Below are 19,742 nucleotides of genomic sequence, written 5' to 3'. Positions count from 1 at the left end.
AACAGTTTTGTGTTTGCATCGCCCTCCCTAATCCATCCCATCCATGATCTCTGCCTCTCAATGGTCCGTTCAAGAGATGCCATACCCAACAGAGCAGGTTTGAGGGTGCGCCTAAGCCACAATTCCTGATCCGTGAGAATGCGACTCTCTTGCGCTTAGTCAAACCGAAAGATCACCATTGTTGCAACCGCCATGAGTATTTTGATGTTTCCTGTCTTTCTTTGACTCCATGCTTGCAACGCGGGCGTCGTGTTCCTATATAATGCATCAAGTCTCTTGAAGGGATCTACTATGCTATCTTCACAAACCCATGCCTCTCGCACAGCATCATCAAAGCCCTCCAACTTTGTCCAATATAGTTCAAACCGAAATCTCTTTTTAGGGCAAAACAGGGCTACGGTGTGAAGGACAGAAGGTGTAGCGGGGCGTGATCATACACGCCAGAAGATAAAGCTTGGAGAAGACAATCCAGTTCGCCAGCTCCCAATCCACAAAGACTAGCACTCTATCGATCTTGGTCATGGTGGGCGAGTCCCTCTCATTTGACCAAGTGAATCTCCGCCCATGCATGTAAACTTCCTTGAGCTCATTGTTGTCCATGAAAGCCCTAAACTTCCCCATCATGCTTCGGTTTAGGTTAGCATTGTTTTTCTCAGACGCACACAAGATCATGTTAAAATCGCCCAAGACCATCCATGGCCCCGGACAGAGCTCTCTCCACATGTTTAGCTGCTCCAAGAAGGCTGTTTTAAGCGCATCTCCTTGTGGTGCATATACAACCGTTGGCCACCATTGTTCTCCTGCTTTAGTGTGTATCATGCCTGTTATAAAGTTAGTGTCCAGCTGGAGCTGATCCACCATCCACCACATATGAGTCCCATGCATGTAGGATTCCTCCTCTAGTCTCAACAGACGGCAAGTAAGCATAGCCATCAAAGGACGGCCCCAAGCATTGCATTACTGAGTAGCGATCAACTACATCAAGTTTAGTCTTCTGCAAACAAGCTATATTCGCCCTAACGGTGGTCACGAAACCTCTCACAACATCTCTTTTGGTTGGGTTGTTCAACCCTCTCACATTCCAGCATATGATTGATGGGCTTGGATCCATAGATGATCAAGCAGCCACCAACTCCATCTCACTCCGGGGCCTATTGTGCTCCCACAATCACCGAGTCCAGTGGGGCTAGAGCCCCTCCGATGGGCGTGGTTTTGCCAAACAGAGCTGCAATTACCCGGATGTGCTGCTCGCGTAGCGGTGAGTCAAACAGCCCCTTAAGCTCTTCCATAGCTCGATCATCAACTGCGAGATCCTCTGCAGCAAGTCCCAGCGTTCGGAGTAGCACATTTTCAGCAGGCGATGCTTTGGATGCTCCTATCCCCATGGTGCGCTTAGTGGCGCGTGTGGTGCGCCTAGGCGTGCATGGCTCAACAGTCGGGTGTAGGGACAAAGCCTGGATTTCCTTCAGAAGTGGGGGAGCCAGCTTCTTGACGATGCATGAGCAAAAAGCCTTGAGTTTAGCGAATGCAATCGCCTCTGGAGCTGTCATCCCTTGCTGAACCGAGTCTTGGACCTCCGAAAGGATCTCCCTTTCATACATGGCCAGCTCCGTGCATGGCCAGCTCTCAAGAGCGTTCGCCTCCAGGTGCATGTTGCTTGTAGCCACGCGGGACGTGGTCACATCCAGGGTGCCATGCAGCGAGTTGCAGGCCAACACGTTCTCGCCCTCCATTGGCTGTGGCTACACTTCATTAAGAATTGGCAGCGCATTATCTCTTGTCTCCTTTGTTGGTGCACCAAGGATTTCCGCGCTGGGCCCATCTGCTGGCTTGGGAGCAGCACAACCCTCCTGGTCGCTTTCCTGACCGCCAGATGCTTGTCCCCTCTCTGCATTTTCACTCAGCTCCAGGCCATCCTGGGAAGCCATATCGATGTGCTTGTCGCCTTTGCTCCACATCCGCTGGTTTGGCTCCTAGACCCACATCAGGTTGCATGCTTGGCACTGGCTGCGGATGCTCAATCATTGGGAGCTGTGTTGGTTCCTCCACGCCCACTGGCGCTGGCTGCAGATGCTCAATCATTGGGCATGGTATTGGTTCTTCCACGGCCGCTTCTCCCATGTGCATCATTGCTTCATCATTTGTCACTACTCCCAAAGTATCTGCCGTACCATCACGAGGGTTCTGGTCACCTGTAGGCTCAGTCTCACGTGCTGGCAAAGCATCTGTGGGTCCCTCAGGCGGACTCAGGTAGCTAGCTGGAGCAATCAAGTGATCCGCCTCTGCTTCGCTGATTGGCCGTCGTGCCTCAGTCCCCTCATTGCTGGGCCTCAAATTCAAAATCTGGAGCCCCACCGCGTCCAAAGCCACCCCAGCTTGCGTGGACAGCTGGTCAAAAGCTGATACCTTGACAGACAACCTATCTCTTATCGGTATGACGGCACCCCCCACTGTCACCATCGTCCTGGGCTCCATTGGCGGGAGGTGCCAGTTGTCGCCGGCAGCGGCCGGCGTGCACGGCGGCGCACCAGACGAGCCACCAACCCCTTGACCGCAAGAATCTCGCATTCCGAACCACCATGGAAGACGGCGAGGAACGACATCAGGATCAGCACCACCACTGATTCTCCCATCTGATGGCACTCCACTTTGATCACTGCCCGACGAAACACCCAGGAAGAGCGGCTCATCCCAATCACTGTAATCCGCCACAGAGTCCAGATGGATTAGTACCTTGTATTGCAGCATTGGTGGTAGCATCAGAGGCACCACCAGTCCCGACTCTGGAATTGCCAGCCATCAAAGTGAGGGAATTGAATCCAGCTCCGCCGTCCATGCCGTGAGCTTGAACGCCGACAGATCCCGTCGCGAGCTGGACTCCGACGCCACCATATCCACCAGGCAAGAAGTGCCCAGTAGATCTTCACAACCTCGCGCTCCCAAGCATGCGGCGGAATACCCTCCAGCACGAGCTACACCTTGTAATTGAGCTGCGAATGAACTGCTTGCACTTGTCAATTCCACTGCCTGAAGAAGAGGCGAACTCCCTGAAACTCATCGCAGAAACCACCAAGAAGTCTTCCGGCCTGAAGCAGTGCACCGACACCCACTCCGTCTCGGCGCCAGCCACTGCCCCCAGTGCTTGCAGGACAACTCCGGCCTGATGTCGTGCCGAGCCCCCCTCCAACGTACGCCACCATGGCGAACTGCAGCCTTCTCTCAAGGTCAGCCATGCTCCTGGTGCGACGGACGATACAGAGCTCATGCGAGCTTATATCTTCAGGCGCCGAACGCTCCAGGCGCGGGACACAGAGGCTTGGCCAGGCGGCTGGGGCATCAGCCATGGATGGAGGAGGGGGAGGCGGAGGCGGCGACGTCCTGGAAGGTCCACCGCCTAGAGCACGCGGAGGCGCCTCCCTACGCGCAACATTGGCCGCCGTCATCCTCCTGAGCTCTTCCTCCGGTGAGGGGCTCTGCGGCCTCTTGCAGTCCTTGGACTCATGGCCTGGCAGCTTGCAGCGAAAGCAGACCACTTGGTTGGTGCAATCCTTCTTGTAGTGCCCTTCCTCAAAGCACTTGTAGCATAATCCATCCATCTCCGGCGAAACCTGCAGGCAAGCCCGAGCCGCAGGCTGCCCACGATGAGGGCTCACGGTCGCGCTGGAAGCTTGGCGGCGCCTCCACAGCTCCTTCCTGGAAGGCCGAGGTTGCTCCCATGGCACCACCGCGGCCGGTGCGTCCGGCCCGAGCAGCGGATCTGTAGTGCCATGCGCACCCGAGGCCTCAGAGCTGGAGGAGATGCCAAGCCCCAAGATGATCGGCCGCTCCCCAAAGAGCCTGAAGGTGGAGGTGACGGGCAAGGGGCTGTTGGCCATAGCCTGGATCTGGGCGACCGGCTATGGAAGAGGGGACGCCGAGGTCGCAGCGACCGTCGGCGAGGGAAGGTGGACACCGGGGTCGGAGCGACCAGCGGCGGGAGAAGGGTGGACGCCGGGGTCGGAGTGACCAGCGGTGGTGGGAGGATGGACGCCGCCGCCGGAGTGGCGAGTGGCGGGAAGCGCTAGGCGCAGAGCGCTAGGCCGGGGAGACTTAAACTAGTGGGCTCATAATGAAAAGGACATATCCTCACTCAGATGGACTTCACTCATATCCCACGTTTTGTGAGATTAAGCATCATTTTCATCCCTCTTACAGATGTTATCCCACAACAAGTATGGCAAATTCTTATCGTCATAAAAAACGTTCGATTTTCCATAATAAAAATTCCGGCGTCAGATTTACAACGTTACCGATAACATCCGTAATTTTTAACCGTTCTGGTTTGTTCCTTCTCTAATCGGTACTTTTCCTTGCCTAATAAAAAGAAAAAGAATACCCTTCCTCCCCGTCTCCTTCCCTTCACCGGCGGAGCCCACCACCGCTACCGCTAGTCGGCCAACCCGAAGAAGGCCGGAACACGTCACCGCCACCGTTCACTCCGCCCCCCACTTTCATTATTCAAACCCCCCTTCTTCTCTCTACTCCTTCTCCTCACTCACCTACCGTTCGCCTCCTCTCCTAGCCCCACCACCCGCCGCATCGCCGTCTCCTCTCCCCGGAGCACGGCGCCGCCCGCATGGCGACCCCGACCGCTGCGGCCTCCCCGACCGTTGCGGCCTCCCCGACCCGTGCCCTCGCTGACACCACCGCGCCCTCGCCGGCCTCCCCGCCGCGCCGCCTCGCCTCGGCGCCGCCCGGCGTGGACGCGTCCGCGGTCTCCTCCCCGGTATCCGCCCACTCCGGGGACCTCTCCGCCTGCGATGTCTCGGTGGGTGGCCTGCTTCGGAATTGGAGCTTGTCGGACTTTTCCTGCTTTCTCCTCCTTTTTCTTCTCTCGTTTTTTATGCCGCGCGGTTTGATCGTGCAGAGCCCGTTCCTCGCTAGTAGGAGCGAGGAGTACAGGCTGATGTTCCGGCTCCCACCGGACGAGGTAATTCACATTTGGTGGCTTCCTCTGTTCGATCTAATTGTTGGCTTCTGATTGTGATGCGTTGTGCTAGGGGAATTTGTGTACCAAAGTGGTTGGACTGGGGTTGAGGGGATTTCATTCTATATGGAAGATTCCCCACGGATAAAACTAACAAATTCGTACTTTAATCTTCGCTCTGCTTACTTAAGGGCAACGTTTGTCGTGCCAATTTGGTTCCTTCTATAAAATGTGCATTATTGGTGATGGTTCAATTATTGATGAATTTGATATAGCTTGCCAAAATTGTGTCCCACTCGCTGTAGCTGGCGGATTTGCCGCGTTGGTATCGCAGCCATTTTTTATGTATGGATTCAATAGCCATTTCTGTATGTGGTGGATTCAGTAGTCAGTTTGTGGTTTCATGATCTTACGGTTGATAACTAATTGAGTGATTATTTTAATTTGTTTCACGTGATCGTACTGTTCGGGGAACCAAGGGCGTGTTTGGTTACATTGCCAATCCAGCCTGGCCCGGCGAGCCTGGCTCTAGTGAGCCGGTTTGAGGGGATGCAGGCCAAAAAACCCCAGATGCACATAGTTTGGTTGCATGCATGCCCCTAGTTGCATGAGACAATCATTTTTGACCCGGCGTTTGGTTGCCCGCATTGCATTAGGCGCACATATGACATGGTGTTTGGTTGCAACCTGCATAAGGTGTTGTCACCACTTCTAACTAGTGGTGAGCTTACCACACACAATCTGAACATGTAGCGCCAGCTAGTTAAACAAATGACAGTTCATCCTAACTACTATCAAATGACAGTTCAAATTATTAAGAGCCATTGGCTAAATAGGGAATAGTTCATCGGTGTTGCTGCTACCAGATCTTCCTCTTCCTCTTCCGCTTCTTCTTCTTCCATCTTCAAATCCTGCACTGACCTCTATTAAGCCACATTGCCTCTGCCCACTCCAACCTTTTGTTCTTCCAAGCGTCATTGTCAAATGCCTCCACACCATGACCGGAGCTAACAACATCGTCAGGCTCGACCTCTTCCTCCTCAGGCACGTGTTCATCAAAGCCCCATTGGAGGATCCAGTTATGCAGAATGCAACAAGCAAGAACAAGCTTAACCTGAGTGGAGTATGGGTGGAATGGCTTCTGATCCAGGATCTTAAACCTATTCTTCAGAGCTTCAAATGCCCTCTCAACAATTACTCTCCAAAAACAGAAATAATATTGCCAGAAATTGATAAGGTAGAGGCTCGAGTGTTTGAGATTAAACAGCTCCTGTGCAGTCCTAGGATAGTTCCTACCAGAGAACTCGTTGAGATGGTACCTGATTTTCCTGAAGGGTGGAAGAATACCCGACCGACATGCATAGCCAGCATCTCCAAGGTAGAACTTGCCGTCGGGGACATGGTTTTTGAGTCGCTGATTAGTCGTTGTATAGTCGCCGACTAATCGCCAAGTCGCTTTCCAAAAATCAGGGCGACTCGCGACTATACAGCGACTTATGGCGACTATACAGCGACTTCGTCGACTATACGCTGAGCCGCAGGGCTCGCGGCGACTCGCCAAGTCGCGACTCAAAAACCTTGGTCGGGGATGTTGATCCCATCAGGTCGACTCATGCTGTCACTGAGAATGTTAGCATCATGCGCTGACCTCTCCCAGCCAGCCAGCACATATGTGAACTTCAGATCAAAGTCAACAGCAGCAAGCACATTCTGGCTTGTGTAGTGCTTTCTCTCCCTGTATGCCGCAGACTGTGACCTAGGAACTCTGGCAGTGACATGAGTACCATCTATTGGCCCAATGCAATCCTGAAAATGGCATCACAAGCCTGTGTTAGTGCTCAACTTGAACAATACAAGCATATCAAGCCATGAAAAGTGTATATTGTCAATGCTCACCTTGAAGTATGGATACTATCTTGGGCTTCCGCGAATCTTGGGTGGAGTCTGACCAGATGGTCTCCTGATCATCTCTCCTCTAAGCTCCCCAATAGCAAAAAGCACCTGCTTGAAGTACCTAGAGATGGTCTCCATTGGTCTCCTGAACGTGTTGTGAATGACCCTGAACCTCTGGTTATGGCCAACAACATGGAGGAACATGGCCACTTGCTCTTCGACACTGGTGTTGATGCTAATCTTGTAGCAGCCCCCTGCTCCTGAAGGTCTCGACAAGCCTGGCAAATGGTGCTCTTTTCATTCGAAGCATCCACAGAGCCTCGACGTCATTGCAGTTGTAGATGTAGTTCAGATTTTGGATCCTCTCCTGTTCCCGGAGAAACAATGGACCATAGCGGATCAAAGGTCTCCAGCACGACGAACAGCTCTCTGGTGCATGAACATGACCTATGCCTGAATCACACTAATCAGTGTTGCTGCCTGGATTATCAGCCTCATCCGTGCGTCCATAACCTAGTCGACATCGACGGTTCGTTCAATGGGAAATCGATCCTACACCTAGCCTAACGGCCTAACCACCGAGCTAACAAAGGGGGGAGGGGTGCTGCTTACCGGCATCGGAGACGAGGACGGCGTAGGGGGAGCCATGGCACAAACTAGGTCGACCAGACGGTGGCCAACAGCAAGGGAAGCACCAGATCGGCCGCAAACGCCGCCGCCTCTTCTGCCGCCGCCGCCGCCTCTAGCGCAGATCTGAAATCGCAGCCGCCGCCGGTGGTGAGGCAGTAGGGAAGAAAGGGGGGTAGTGGCTATGGGTGAGCGAGTGAAAGGGGGGTGAATTTGGCGCCGGGACGGCGCGCTAGATTTCCATCTCCCGCCACCCCCCCTCGCCCTCGCGTCGCACCCGCCCGTGCGACCTCGCGCCGCACTCAGCCTGGCTCGCGAGAAACTGCCGATCAGAGCGTTTCCAGCGAGCCAGGCTCTGGGCTGCTTTGAGAAGCGTGCGATGCAGGCCCAACAGTAAAGCCAGGCAACCAAACAGGCCTCTCCCTTCCCGCGCGGGCCTGGTTGGGCTGGATGCGGGCAACCAAACAAGCCCCAAAATGTCAACCTATCATGTCCTATCACAGTAAGATGCCAAGTTTATCTTTTGATCAGGACATAATTTAGCAAGTTAATCGATTGTTTATGGTTGGTCGCAAGGTAAAATTTGGATTTTTCTTTGGAATTGAATAGAGCACCTTATCCAGTTTTGTAACCATGCTTTGGATAGTACCCGCTCATAGTCACAAGTGATCTCGCATGATATTTCATCAATTTAATGTTAGGATGTTAATTAGTTATTGTGTTATTGCAGGTCCTTGTGCAAGATTTTAACTGCGCCCTCCAAGAAAATATTCTTCTTCAGGTTTTCTTTTCTTTTCTTCGCTTCAACTTCTTATGTGCTCCTCTCCCAAATTAAACTAGAGTATATGCCTCTGTGATACTCCCTTGAGCATAAGTTGCCTGTATTTAGCGGTCATGCATAGTCCAACAATCAACTTTATTGGAATTGGACTAGTTATAATTGGCGCAACTCACACTGCGTGCAACTATGTTGGTCTAGATTTATCTCTGTTTGAACTTGCTTGCAGACATGTAAGCCCAACAAAAGTCAATTCAAGTTTGTGCCATTGATATATAAAATATATATGCATGGACATACATAAAATATACATGCTTGAACATACATAATGGAAGTTGTAAATCCATCAAACTTCTACTCCCTCCGTCCCAAATTTCTTGTCTTAGATTTCTCTAAATACGGATGTATCAAGTCACGTTTTAGTATTAGATATATCCGTATCTAGACGAATCTAAGACAAGAATTTTAGGACGGAGGGAGTACTTGTGAGGGAATTTCTGCTTCTCCTGTTAATATGTCAATTGTAGTCCTTATTAAATGAGAGATTTCCCTGGAGCTTGTTTAAAATAAATACCTACGTAGATTACTAAGTGCCGAAAGTTGGGAAAAGGCATGTGCTTTGCAATTAAAGGAGCTGGTGCTAGTTACCATCTTTGTTGTCTTACCTTTGTTCGTTCTTCTCTTCATTGAAAAAACCACATATTCGATAATTTAGTGCCGTTAGTGCTTTAGCTTGTGCTTGTCTCTAAATTCTCTACACTCTTGCCAACCGCAAATGCTGGAATTGTACTGTAATTTTGGTTATTTCATTTTGCTGGAGAAAATATTTAGTTTCAGCCTTGTTCACAACACCAAAGAGCTAGCTATGGACAGGGGTGCGTGGAAGCTTGCTATCCATGTGCCAGAGCCATGAGTTGGTTGCGAGATCTTATGGGTTTCACCTCTAGCCTACCCCAACTTGTTTGGGACTAAAGGCTTTGTTGTTGTTGTTGTTGTTGTTGTTGTTGTTGTTGTTGTTGTTGTAGCCTTGTTCACAATTTTCTGATTCTAACAAATATACATTGTTTGGCAGGGGCATATGTATTTATTTCTACACCATATATGCTTCTATTCTAACATTTTCGGATACGAGACGAAGGTAATAACTAATAAATGATCTGAAGACAGTTCCATCATGTATACTTTTTTTGGTTGCTTAATTGCGCTTGCTGATAACGAATTGATTTATGTAGTTCACAAATATTGTCAAATCATAATTTTGACAGATACCATTGCTCGAAGATTCTTGTTATCATTTGACACGTGTCTTGGCACTAACTTCATATAAAGATACATTGCCCTCAAAAGATTTGTTTGAGAAATGTATTGGGAGCTATGTGTCTATATTATTCTTTGAATCTGCTATGAAATTTTTATTGCTGTGTTCCATCACAAACAGCATGAGCACTATGTTCTGCAAGTCTGCTTTTATCTTCTGCAGTGTTTCTGTTCTGTAATAAGTTTAAACTTTTATCATCTTGGAAGTCTCATAGGCATCAATGCTTTAATAATATTTGTTAAACCTGAATTCCTGCTAGTTTCGTTTTGTACTTTCCATCTTCTCTGTGGTCATTGTACTAAATATCATGCTTTTTTGCTTCCTGTGACATTTTTTAACAGCTTGAATGGAGAGTTAGTTGGACTGGGACTGGAATTTTAAGTGTGGTTCTCCAACTAAGTTACTATATACTCGCATATTTACTGATTTACATGCTGACGAAGTTAGCTTTTTGTTACACATTGGAATTATTCAATGCCGAATATCTAAATTAAGTTTGTTACTTGATGTTAAATACTTATATGCTTATAGTATTGCTCATTAAGTATCTTGTCATTGCATATAATAATTTTTTACCAATATATGTACTGCTCGTACTATCAAAAACTTATTATTGACTATGTTACTCTGATATTGTTCTCTGCAGAAAACTATACCTTTACAGGATGTCACTGATGTTCGTAAAGCAAAAACAGCTGCTATTTTTCCTAACGCCATAGAAATTGTTGCTGGTGCGAAGAGGGTGAGGAAGATATCACTGCCTAAATTTCTAGTATATATAAGATGTCACTCACTCATGTATGATTACTTGCAGCATTTTTTTGGATCTTTCTTGGTGCGCGATGAAGCTTATCGTATTATAGTAGATGGTTGGGAACAGCATGTTAGCGATGCTAGGTTGCTCATTGAACGTCAGGTTGGTAAACTAGTTTCTATTGAACTCTTTTGTTCTAACAAGTTATAAAGAAGTTCATTTCTAATAGGCTGTCTGTACTTGCTCTTTTGCTGCACCGTAGGATGCAAAGTCAGCAAGCAGCAGTGACGAAAATGGTTACATTTTATTGGAAGAAGGAAAAGAATCTAAACAAGATGAAGGTTCGTCGCCATCGAACAGGTTATCTTTACAGGCTGAACTAAGTTGACCCTCTCGTTAGTTTAGCTCAAATGGACTTTTGTCCTTCATGAATTATCTGTGAATGTTCAGTTGGGTATTTTGAATGTAGGTCTGCCAATCCTACAGCTATCATCGGGGGTAGTACTGATTGTGGTGATCCAGATGCCAGTACTTCTAAAAGATTCTTAAAAGCGCCAGTGGATGGAACCGAGGACAACCCTGGATCTCTTAACCCATTCAACTTGCAGCCGTTTGATGATGATGCTCCTAATGGTTTGTTTGAATTGTTCTTTTCTTTGTCTTTCTTGACATTGTTAACCCCGTTAGTTTTTTGTTACTTAACTATTTTTCTTGTCTGCATATCTTTCCCTTTTCCAGTACCTGAATCATATACTTTGATCACGGAGTCTAAGTTTCAGGTTTGCCAGATTTCACTTATTTTGTACTGCTATGACTATTAACGTAACTTTGCCCAACTAACATTCTGATGTTAGGTGCCTGTGGAAGTTTTCTTTAATGTCTTACTCTCTGATGGCGCCCTTGGCTTTCTGGATGATCTCCACAAAAAGTGTGGTGACAAAGGTTAATACCCAATTCTCCCCCCTTTCCAGTTAACACATCTTGTCAGTAATATATTCTATTGATACCTAGATGACCTGCAGAATTTCGTTGTTCCAATTGGCGTTTGTATGAGCAAGGAGGACTTGTAAGAGATGTCTCATTCTTGCACCCAATTAAAATTTATCTTGGTATGTCTAGAACTTCGTGCCTACTGGATATAATAATTTGCATTTCATATGTCACCGTGTGCCTTAATTACTTTATGTTGTCGTAACATTTATGTTGATAACTCTAAATTGTGTTTAGGTGCAAAATTTGGGACATGTCAGGAGGTTCAGAAGCTTCGTCTGTACAGAAACAGGTTAGTTTAAGTTTAACATACTTCTGCAGGCAGTCAAACGATCGCTAAGGTTACGAAGTCAAAGTTCAGCTGTGATATTACCTATTATTTCATGTGAATTTCTGTTCTTCTGCATGAACTTCTTGGTGGTGGTTTCTAGTGACATGGCCTAGAATTTTCTTCGTACCAGAATATTTTTTGTTTAATCCGAATGATTATTTGGAATAGAATGTTAGCTCAGTTACTCAACCCATCGTGGCAGTCTATACACATGCCCTAACTTGATAATTGGGTTTACTAGTGCCTGATAGGAAAATATGCAACTTGTATTTCAAGGTGGCCATAGGCCAGTATATATACATGTACAGGTGTGGAATATATGCAGGAAACCCCTTATACAATAGGGTAAATACGAAAGGTTACATGGCTATATATATATAACTCTAACACCCCCCCTCAAACTCATGGTGGATTAACAACACTGAGTTTGGAGAGATAGAAGCCATGCTGCGCTCTAGTCTGGGCCTTCGTCAGAAAATCCGCCAACTGTAACTCGGAAGGCACATACTGAAGAGCAATAACCTGATCCTGCACACCAGCGCGCACATAGAAAGCATCAACACCAATATGTTTGGTGAGCTCATGCTTCACAGGATCGCGTGCAATGCTAATAGCATCTGTACTGTCAGACAAGAGCGGAGTAGGTGTAGTAACAGAAACACCAAAATCCTGAAGTAACCACCGTAACCAAGTCACCTCTGCCGTCAAAAGAGCCATAGCTCGTACTCAGCCTCTGCACTCGAATGGGAAACTGCAGTCTGTTTCTTCGTCTTCCAGGCAATGAGAGAACCACCAAGAAAAACACAGTAAGCAGAAAGTGAACGGCGATCGGAGGGATCACTAGCCCACGTAGCATCCGAATAGGCCTGAAGCTGTAAAGAACTGGAGCGAGGAAAGAATAGACGGTGAGAGATCGTGCCCCGAAGATGTCAGAGAACACGAAGGAGGTGACTATAGTGAACCGAAGTGGGAGCAGAGACAAACTGACTCAGAATATGAACCGGATAAGAGATATCCGGACGAGTGACAACTAGATAGACAAGACTCCCAACAAGATGACGATAACGTGTCAGGTCAGGCAAGGGATCACCATCAGTATCACGGAGGTGAACATTGAGCTCCATTGGAGTCTCAACAATGCGCTCATCGGTAAGAGCAGCACGAACAAGAAGATCCTGTATATACTTTTCCTGGGATTTAAAAAAGCCATCAGAGGTAGAAGAGACTTCAATCCCAAGAAAGTAGCGAAGAGGTCCAAGATCGGACATAAGAAACTGCTCACTAAGACGGGCCTTTACAAAGGAAATATACTCGGGGTCGTCGCCAGTGATAATCATGTGATCAACATAGAGAAGAAGAAGAGTCCGACCACGAGGAGAAAGATGGACAAACAATGCTGGATCATGAGCACTTGCTGAAAAACCAGCGGCAGTCACCACAGAGGCAAAACGCTCAAACCAGGCGCGGGGGGCTTGCTTAAGGCCATAGAGAGAGCGACGAAGACGACATACCATGCCATCAGGAATAGAATACCCAGGTGGTGGCTGCATGTATACCTCCTCATGCAGCTCACCGTTAAGAAAGGCATTCTTAACATCAAGCTGAGATACAGACCAGTGGCGTGCAGAGGCCACGGCAAGAAGTGTGCGGATAGTGGTCATATGGGCCACAGGAGCAAATGTCTCATCATAATCACGACCATGCTCCTGCTGAAAACCACGAGCCACAAGACGAGCTTTCATCATAATCACGACCATGCTCCTGCTGAAAACCACGAGCCACAAGACGAGCTTTGTAACGCTCAAGAGAACCATCGGGGCGAGTCTTAACCTTGTAGACCCACTTACAAGTGATGGAACGGACACCTGGAGGAAGAGAAACAAGATCCCATGTACCAATGCGTTCAAGAGCAGCAATCTCCTCTGTGTGGGGACCCCGACTCATAAGTCGTGATCACTGAATGCATGTGTACAGTGATCCCAGAGATCAATGCTCACTGAACACACAGAAGCTGAATAACAAGAGTCTTACATCCATACATACCGTATTACACAAGTAGGACCATTATGGTCAAGTCTTGAGTATAACATCGCAGCGGAAATCTTCGTCGATAACTTGGACCCATGCCATCTGCCTTAACCCTACAGGCATTCTGACTGGGAAGCGTCCTAGCTCGCATGTTCGTCACCGAAGTATTCTTCATCATATCCTGTTCTTTCATGCCTGGCCAATAAAATAACCAGTGGCAAGCCAATGAGTACTTTGAATGTACTCGCAAGCAACCCAAGGGTGATAACAGAATAATTATGCAAAGCACTACTGCTAAATTGGCATTTTTGCGGAAAGCTAGTTTTTCTCATGCAAGTATGATCAACATTTATCAAGGATATGAATGCATCTGCAACAAGTATCAGGAGGTTACAGACATCAACATCGAGAGAGAGTCATGAACAACTCATGCTCAAGCTCATCGTGACTTCCTCACGAATCACGTCAACAGATTTACCAGACCGTGTTGTTTGTCAGAAACATATGGACGTAGTCTAAGCAGCACGACCCAACTGTCCTTGACCGTGGACACGGCTATTCAAATAGTTTTACACTCTGCAGAGGTTGCACACTTTACCCACAAGATCCGGGGAACTTCGGTGTCATCCACTACCCGCGGTACCTCAAGTACCCGGGGTAAGCACCCGATCACTACCTTTCCTTAGACGACACTAACATAGTCCACTCGATTGGTAGTAACCCCCGTGCCCAACATTTCACATCTTAAAATTGTGGAGCCTCGCTCCCATATTCATCACATACCACAAGCACGGGGTACCAACGGTGTGTCCGGTGCCCTGTGAAAACAGTCATGGCCGCCCTACCTGGCACGACCCCGTCCCGAGAGAGCGCAACAACGACTCTCCCGTCACTAGTAATGCGGGCTCCAAGCTAGTATCGACCTAGGTAATCAATAATGCCCTTTCCCATATAAGGGTAGAGTGGTTGCGCATGTAAGGTTGGGACAGTCGACAAATCTTAAATCTAATCCGTCTCTGTAAACAACACTTTTGTCAAGCCTCGGTACACTACTTCTCCACCAAGTAGTGACCTAGTTCATCATCATCTCCCAGGGCATCAGTGGCACCCACTGGGGTTTTCGAAAAGTCTTTTGGAAATACTTTGTCTCCATCACCATGCATATTCCCGTCCCTTTTTGCGTAGCAACTACTTTAGCATCCTATATACTCCCACTGGCATAACCCTCATAAGAAGGTAGGGTCATACACAATGCAAGTACCAACGAGGAAGTAGCGGAGGCGAACCATCAAAGTGGTTACCACCTCATCATGAATCCGTTGCAACAACAATATGGTGCTGTATGACATGCATAAAAAGGGTTTCATAGACATGGTCAAAGGGCTGCTTGCCTGGTTCATCAGAGTCTTCAAATCTTCTGGTCCATCTCCGAGTATTTCGTCTACTTCGTCAACTAACGTCGGAAACAATCATAGTAAGCAACACAACAAGGCAGGAAATAAAAGTGCTCTAAAAATATTAATTTGACTTTTCTAGGACACCACTGGTTATATGAAAAATAACCAGACCGGTTTCATTGGAATTGGGTCAGTGGATATTTCTAAACATTTTGATATGATGGAATCAAGGGGTTTATGGATTTGCAAGAAGTGTACAGAAATATATTTTTGAAAAATGAGCAAAGGCACCCATTTAACAAACCATGATTTTAGAAGCATCTAGGAGTTGGTTTCACTGGATTTGGAGTTCAAATGAATTTCCTATGAATTTGCAAAGTTGAAAAATATGAAGAAATGGCTCATTATATTGTGTGGCACGGAAAGTATTAAGAAAAATGTTCATAAACTAAGTTATGAACTTAGAAGCATCTGGAAATTTGAATCATGGCATTTGGATCAAATTTGAGCCCTCTGTGATTTTCTAAAGTTTATGACAGAAATGGAAAAATGGGATTTGATAATTATTTGTGAAAGAAATACTTCTGGAAAAATGTTCAAATAGCACCATGAGATAGGGCATGAATTTAGAAACTACTAGATATTTGAATCATTGGATTTGGAGCTTTGTTGAATTATTTATGGATTTTTGAAGTTGACCGGAAAAAGAAAAAGGAAATAAGGCTTTAACCTTATCTTGCGCACGAGGCGACAGATAGACCGTGGGCCGGCCCAGCCGCATGGCCGCACGGGGCGACAGAGGCGACGTCGAAGGCGCCCACGCGGAGTGCGCCTTCACCGCGGGGACGCGAGAGAGGGCGAACCCGCCTCCACTTGCCAGCGTGGCCCGGTGGCTGGGCCACTGACGAGCGGGGCCCGCCTTGCAGGGCCTTCGTCTTCGTCTTCCTCCCGCGCGCTTGCCTAGCCGAGGGAGCAGAGAGCCCCGACGGCGACTGCCGGCGCTACGGAGCACCTCCGGCGACGCCCTGGCTATGGATGAGCTCGGCGCCGAACGCCGCATCCATTCATGTATGCCACGACTGCCGGGGATGGTCGAGGCGACGGCGGCTTGGACGCTGGCGGACGGTGGCGTCGGGCGAGATTGGAGATGGCGCTACGGTGCGCCCTCGGACGAGGGAAAGAGCGTGGGAGCTCCGCCTTGCTCAGGGGAGCCTGCTGGTGGAGAGAGGAGAGGGAGAAGAGCTCGGGCTCGGCTGAATTTAGGTGGATGCCGGCGGCGGCTCTCTGGCCATGGAGGGCTATGGAGGGCGCGGGGAGAGGAGTGAGCCGGTCGGGATGACGCGCAGGAGGGAGAGAGAGCCATCGGAAGCCAAAGAGGGCTCGGGGTGGCCTTTAAGGGAAGGGGGCGAGGTGCACCGTGAGCTCATGCGCCGGCGAGGCTGTTGCCGTCGCTGCAAGCCACGGGGGCTCACAGCGAGGTGTCGGGGGTGCTTGTGGGGTCGGTCCAGGGCGAGGGGAGTGAAAAGAGAGAGAGCAGGGGGGCCAGAGGCACCGCGCGTGTGAGCGTGCTCACTGGTGCGCTCGGGCGGCCGGCGCGCGTGCGAGCTGGGGCAAGAGGAGGGAGAAGGAGGGGGCCGACCAACTGCCGTGCTGTGGACGCCGAGGCGCATCGTCGGGCGTGCTGGGGAGGCCCGAGGTGGCCAGAGGTGGTTGGCAGGGGGCGGCTACAGTGCTAGAGCGAACTGTAGCGCGCTCCAGAGCGTGCAAATGGCATGCCATGGCATTTTATATGCCTTGTGGGCGCGGCCACTAATGTCTGGTAGCTCTAGGAGGGAGTAAAGAAGAGGGGAGGGACATTGGATGCCCTGGTGGCCACTGGAGTGAGGAGGGAGGTGAGAAAGGGAGAGAAATGGGCTTGTCCAGAGAGAGAAGGAGAGGGTTTCACCCACCAATGATTGAGCCATGGCCATGCTAAACTTACTAGAGGTAAAGGAGAACTAGGAGAGGCTCTGGTAAAAAGTTGGGCTCAAGAAGAGCAAGGAAAGAGGTGAAAACAGCAACTTTTAAAAATTACCAGAAGGTGTTTGATGTAGGTTTGGGCAAGAAATTTAATTTCACTTGACATGAAACTTAACAGGATGAAATGGCACATAGAAGTAGGGTGTTCCACCAAGTTTGAGCTCATTTGGGCAAAGTAGCCAATGTAACTTTGGTAAACCCTAGAAATCAGCAGAAATGGCTTTACCAAGATTTAGTCATGCAAATCTATTCTCCTTGATGCACCACTTGGTGTAGTGTCATCATTTGAGGATTTGAACATGTCCACAAAAATTCAGATGAAAAGGACACACTTGGCAATGTAGAGTTGTTCAAATTTGGTTCTGGACAGAAAGGGTTTTGAGGGGGTTTGATGATGTTTTCTTGATCTTCAAGGCATGAGGCTTTGCAAGATCATCAAATATGTCATATGTGACGTGCTAGAATTTTCTTGGAATTAATGAAGAAATTTCCTTTGTAAATATTTCAAAAGCTTGAAATATGCAGAAAGGGTTTTTGAGGGATTTGACCAATATTTTGAACATGACCATGTGTTGAAACTCATATATATGGACAATATATGTCCACTGAGTTTCCCTGATTTTTATCAAATATTTTTGAAGCTTTAAAATAATTTTAACCTATTAAAGAACATTTCTGGCCTTAAGAAAAAGCCTTTAAATAAAATAGGAAAATAACTTCTAAAATTATATTTTTGTGGTTTATGGGAGTCCTATACCTAATAGGTTTCAAATATACCTTTTTAAAGATTTTTCACACCCTTAATTAAGTACTTGTAGTTCAAGTCTCAATTCAGGGGTTTTTGGAAAACCTAATTTAGAAAATACTTTTTGGCCAAAATATTTTCGCAAGAAATTATTTTTATGTCCTACACACATGGCATGATCATTGGGCAAGGTTTTGGATCAAGGAGAAGGAGTATAAGAGTTGGAGGATTTATTTGATTTTTAGAGCACTTGCAAACAGCAGACAAAAATCAAATCAAGCAAAGACCAAACACTCAAAAGTTTTTGTCAAACCACAATTTATCATGATTTATTAGCTTAAGTGTTGTGGCATGAAAATCAGGGTGTGACACTCTGCCATCGCAAACTGCCATTCAGGATGAACAACAACCTCACGATAAGAAGTCGGCTCAAGAACAACAACACCAACGGTTGAAAAACCAAGGCGATCAACAGGCGGAAGCGGACGAGGACGCAAGCCATAGGTAGGCTGAGACGAGGAGGACGGCACGTCAGCTGACACATCCACATTACGTGAACGACGAGTGTAATACTGAGGCAAAGATGGAAGAATACGAGGAGGAATAGCCGAGGTAGAATCAGGAGGTGGAGACGAAGAAATCACCGGGGATGAAGGTGCAGAATCTGGTGACATGCGAGGTGAGGAAACCATGGGAGATGGTGGCGGCAAATCGGCAAGCGGTGGAGAAGTAGAGTGAGCAGGACGGAGAGACAAGGGCTCAACTGGAGTGATAGGTGTGTCGGGAAAAGTGAGGACAGAGATATCCTCCACAGAAAAGGTCGAGGAAGATGGACACGGGTAGAAGGGACGAGACTCATCAAAAGTCACATCCCGAGAAATACGCATTTGACGACCGATAGGATCCCAACAACGATAGCCCTTATGCTCATCACTATAGCCTAAGAAAACACACTCAACAGACTGAGCGGTCAGTTTGGTGCGTTCCCGAGGGGCAAGAAGAACATAGCAAACACAACCAAACAAGCGAAGCGTCGAATAATCAGGAGAACGATCAAAGAGACGCTCGAAAGGAACACCACCCTGGAGAGCAGCGGACGGCTGAAGGTTGATGAGATAGGTGGAGGTGAATATAGCCTCGGCCCAAAAATGAGGTGGAAGAGAAGCGGCGATCATCAACGCACGAGCCGTCTCAAGAAGGTGGCGATGCTTTCGCTCAGCCACGCCATTCTGAGCATGAGCACCAGGACAAGAGAACTGAGGAAGAGTGCCCTGCTCAGCAAGAACACCACGCAACATCTTGGAAATATACTCGCCAGCGGAGTCAGCACGGAACACACGAATAGGCGAAGAGAACTGTGTGTGAACCATGGCAGCAAAACGCTTATAGATGGAAATAACCTCACTGCGAGAAGTCATAAAATAAAGCCAAGTGTAACGAGAGAAATCATCTATGAAAATAATATAGTATCGATGGCCCCCTTTCGAAGCGAAGGGACCGGACCCCATACATCAGAATGGACCAAATCAAAAGGACGCCGAGACACCGACTCACTAGTAGGGTACGGTAACTGAATCTGTTTTCCTAGTCTACAGCCCTGACACTCTAAAGAGACATCTCCTGAGACAGACCCCAGAAGACCTCGACGAACTAATGACGACAAGCGAGACCCACAAAGATGACCAAGTCGATGATGCCACTGCTGGAAGGTGCCGGTGGCTGAAGCGACAGAAGTGGATTGACTGGCGATAGTGGTGGCAACGGAAGGAACATGAAGCCAGTCTAGCTCCCAAAGACCCTGAGAGTCACGGCGGCGAGGGCCAGTCCCAACCAAAGTGTGCGTTCGACGATCCTGAACAGAACAAGAGTCAACGTCAAGGATGACGCGACAACCAG

The 19,742-nt window shown here is 48.1% G+C and overlaps 1 protein-coding gene across 1 annotated transcript in view; it reads left to right on the top strand.

Moving 5' to 3' along the window:
- Nucleotides 1-4,464: 4,464 nt before the first annotated feature.
- Nucleotides 4,465-19,742, top strand: part of LOC109774144 (protein VASCULAR ASSOCIATED DEATH 1, chloroplastic) — a 28,220-nt gene continuing 12,942 nt past the window's right edge. Inside the window, exons 1-12 of the mRNA XM_020332858.4 lie at nt 4,465-4,807; nt 4,907-4,969; nt 8,217-8,267; nt 9,337-9,402; nt 10,229-10,324; nt 10,397-10,498; nt 10,599-10,696; nt 10,806-10,969; nt 11,075-11,115; nt 11,191-11,278; nt 11,359-11,445; nt 11,564-11,618. Of these exons, the coding sequence (XP_020188447.1) occupies nt 4,616-4,807; nt 4,907-4,969; nt 8,217-8,267; nt 9,337-9,402; nt 10,229-10,324; nt 10,397-10,498; nt 10,599-10,696; nt 10,806-10,969; nt 11,075-11,115; nt 11,191-11,278; nt 11,359-11,445; nt 11,564-11,618 (1,103 nt within the window). The 5' untranslated portion in view covers nt 4,465-4,615. The remainder of the gene's footprint in view (nt 4,808-4,906; nt 4,970-8,216; nt 8,268-9,336; nt 9,403-10,228; nt 10,325-10,396; nt 10,499-10,598; nt 10,697-10,805; nt 10,970-11,074; nt 11,116-11,190; nt 11,279-11,358; nt 11,446-11,563; nt 11,619-19,742) is intronic.

Source organism: Aegilops tauschii, chromosome 2, assembly GCF_002575655.3.
Source record: "Aegilops tauschii subsp. strangulata cultivar AL8/78 chromosome 2, Aet v6.0, whole genome shotgun sequence".
NCBI lineage: Eukaryota > Viridiplantae > Streptophyta > Magnoliopsida > Poales > Poaceae > Aegilops > Aegilops tauschii.
This window is presented reverse-complemented; position numbering and strand designations above follow the sequence as displayed.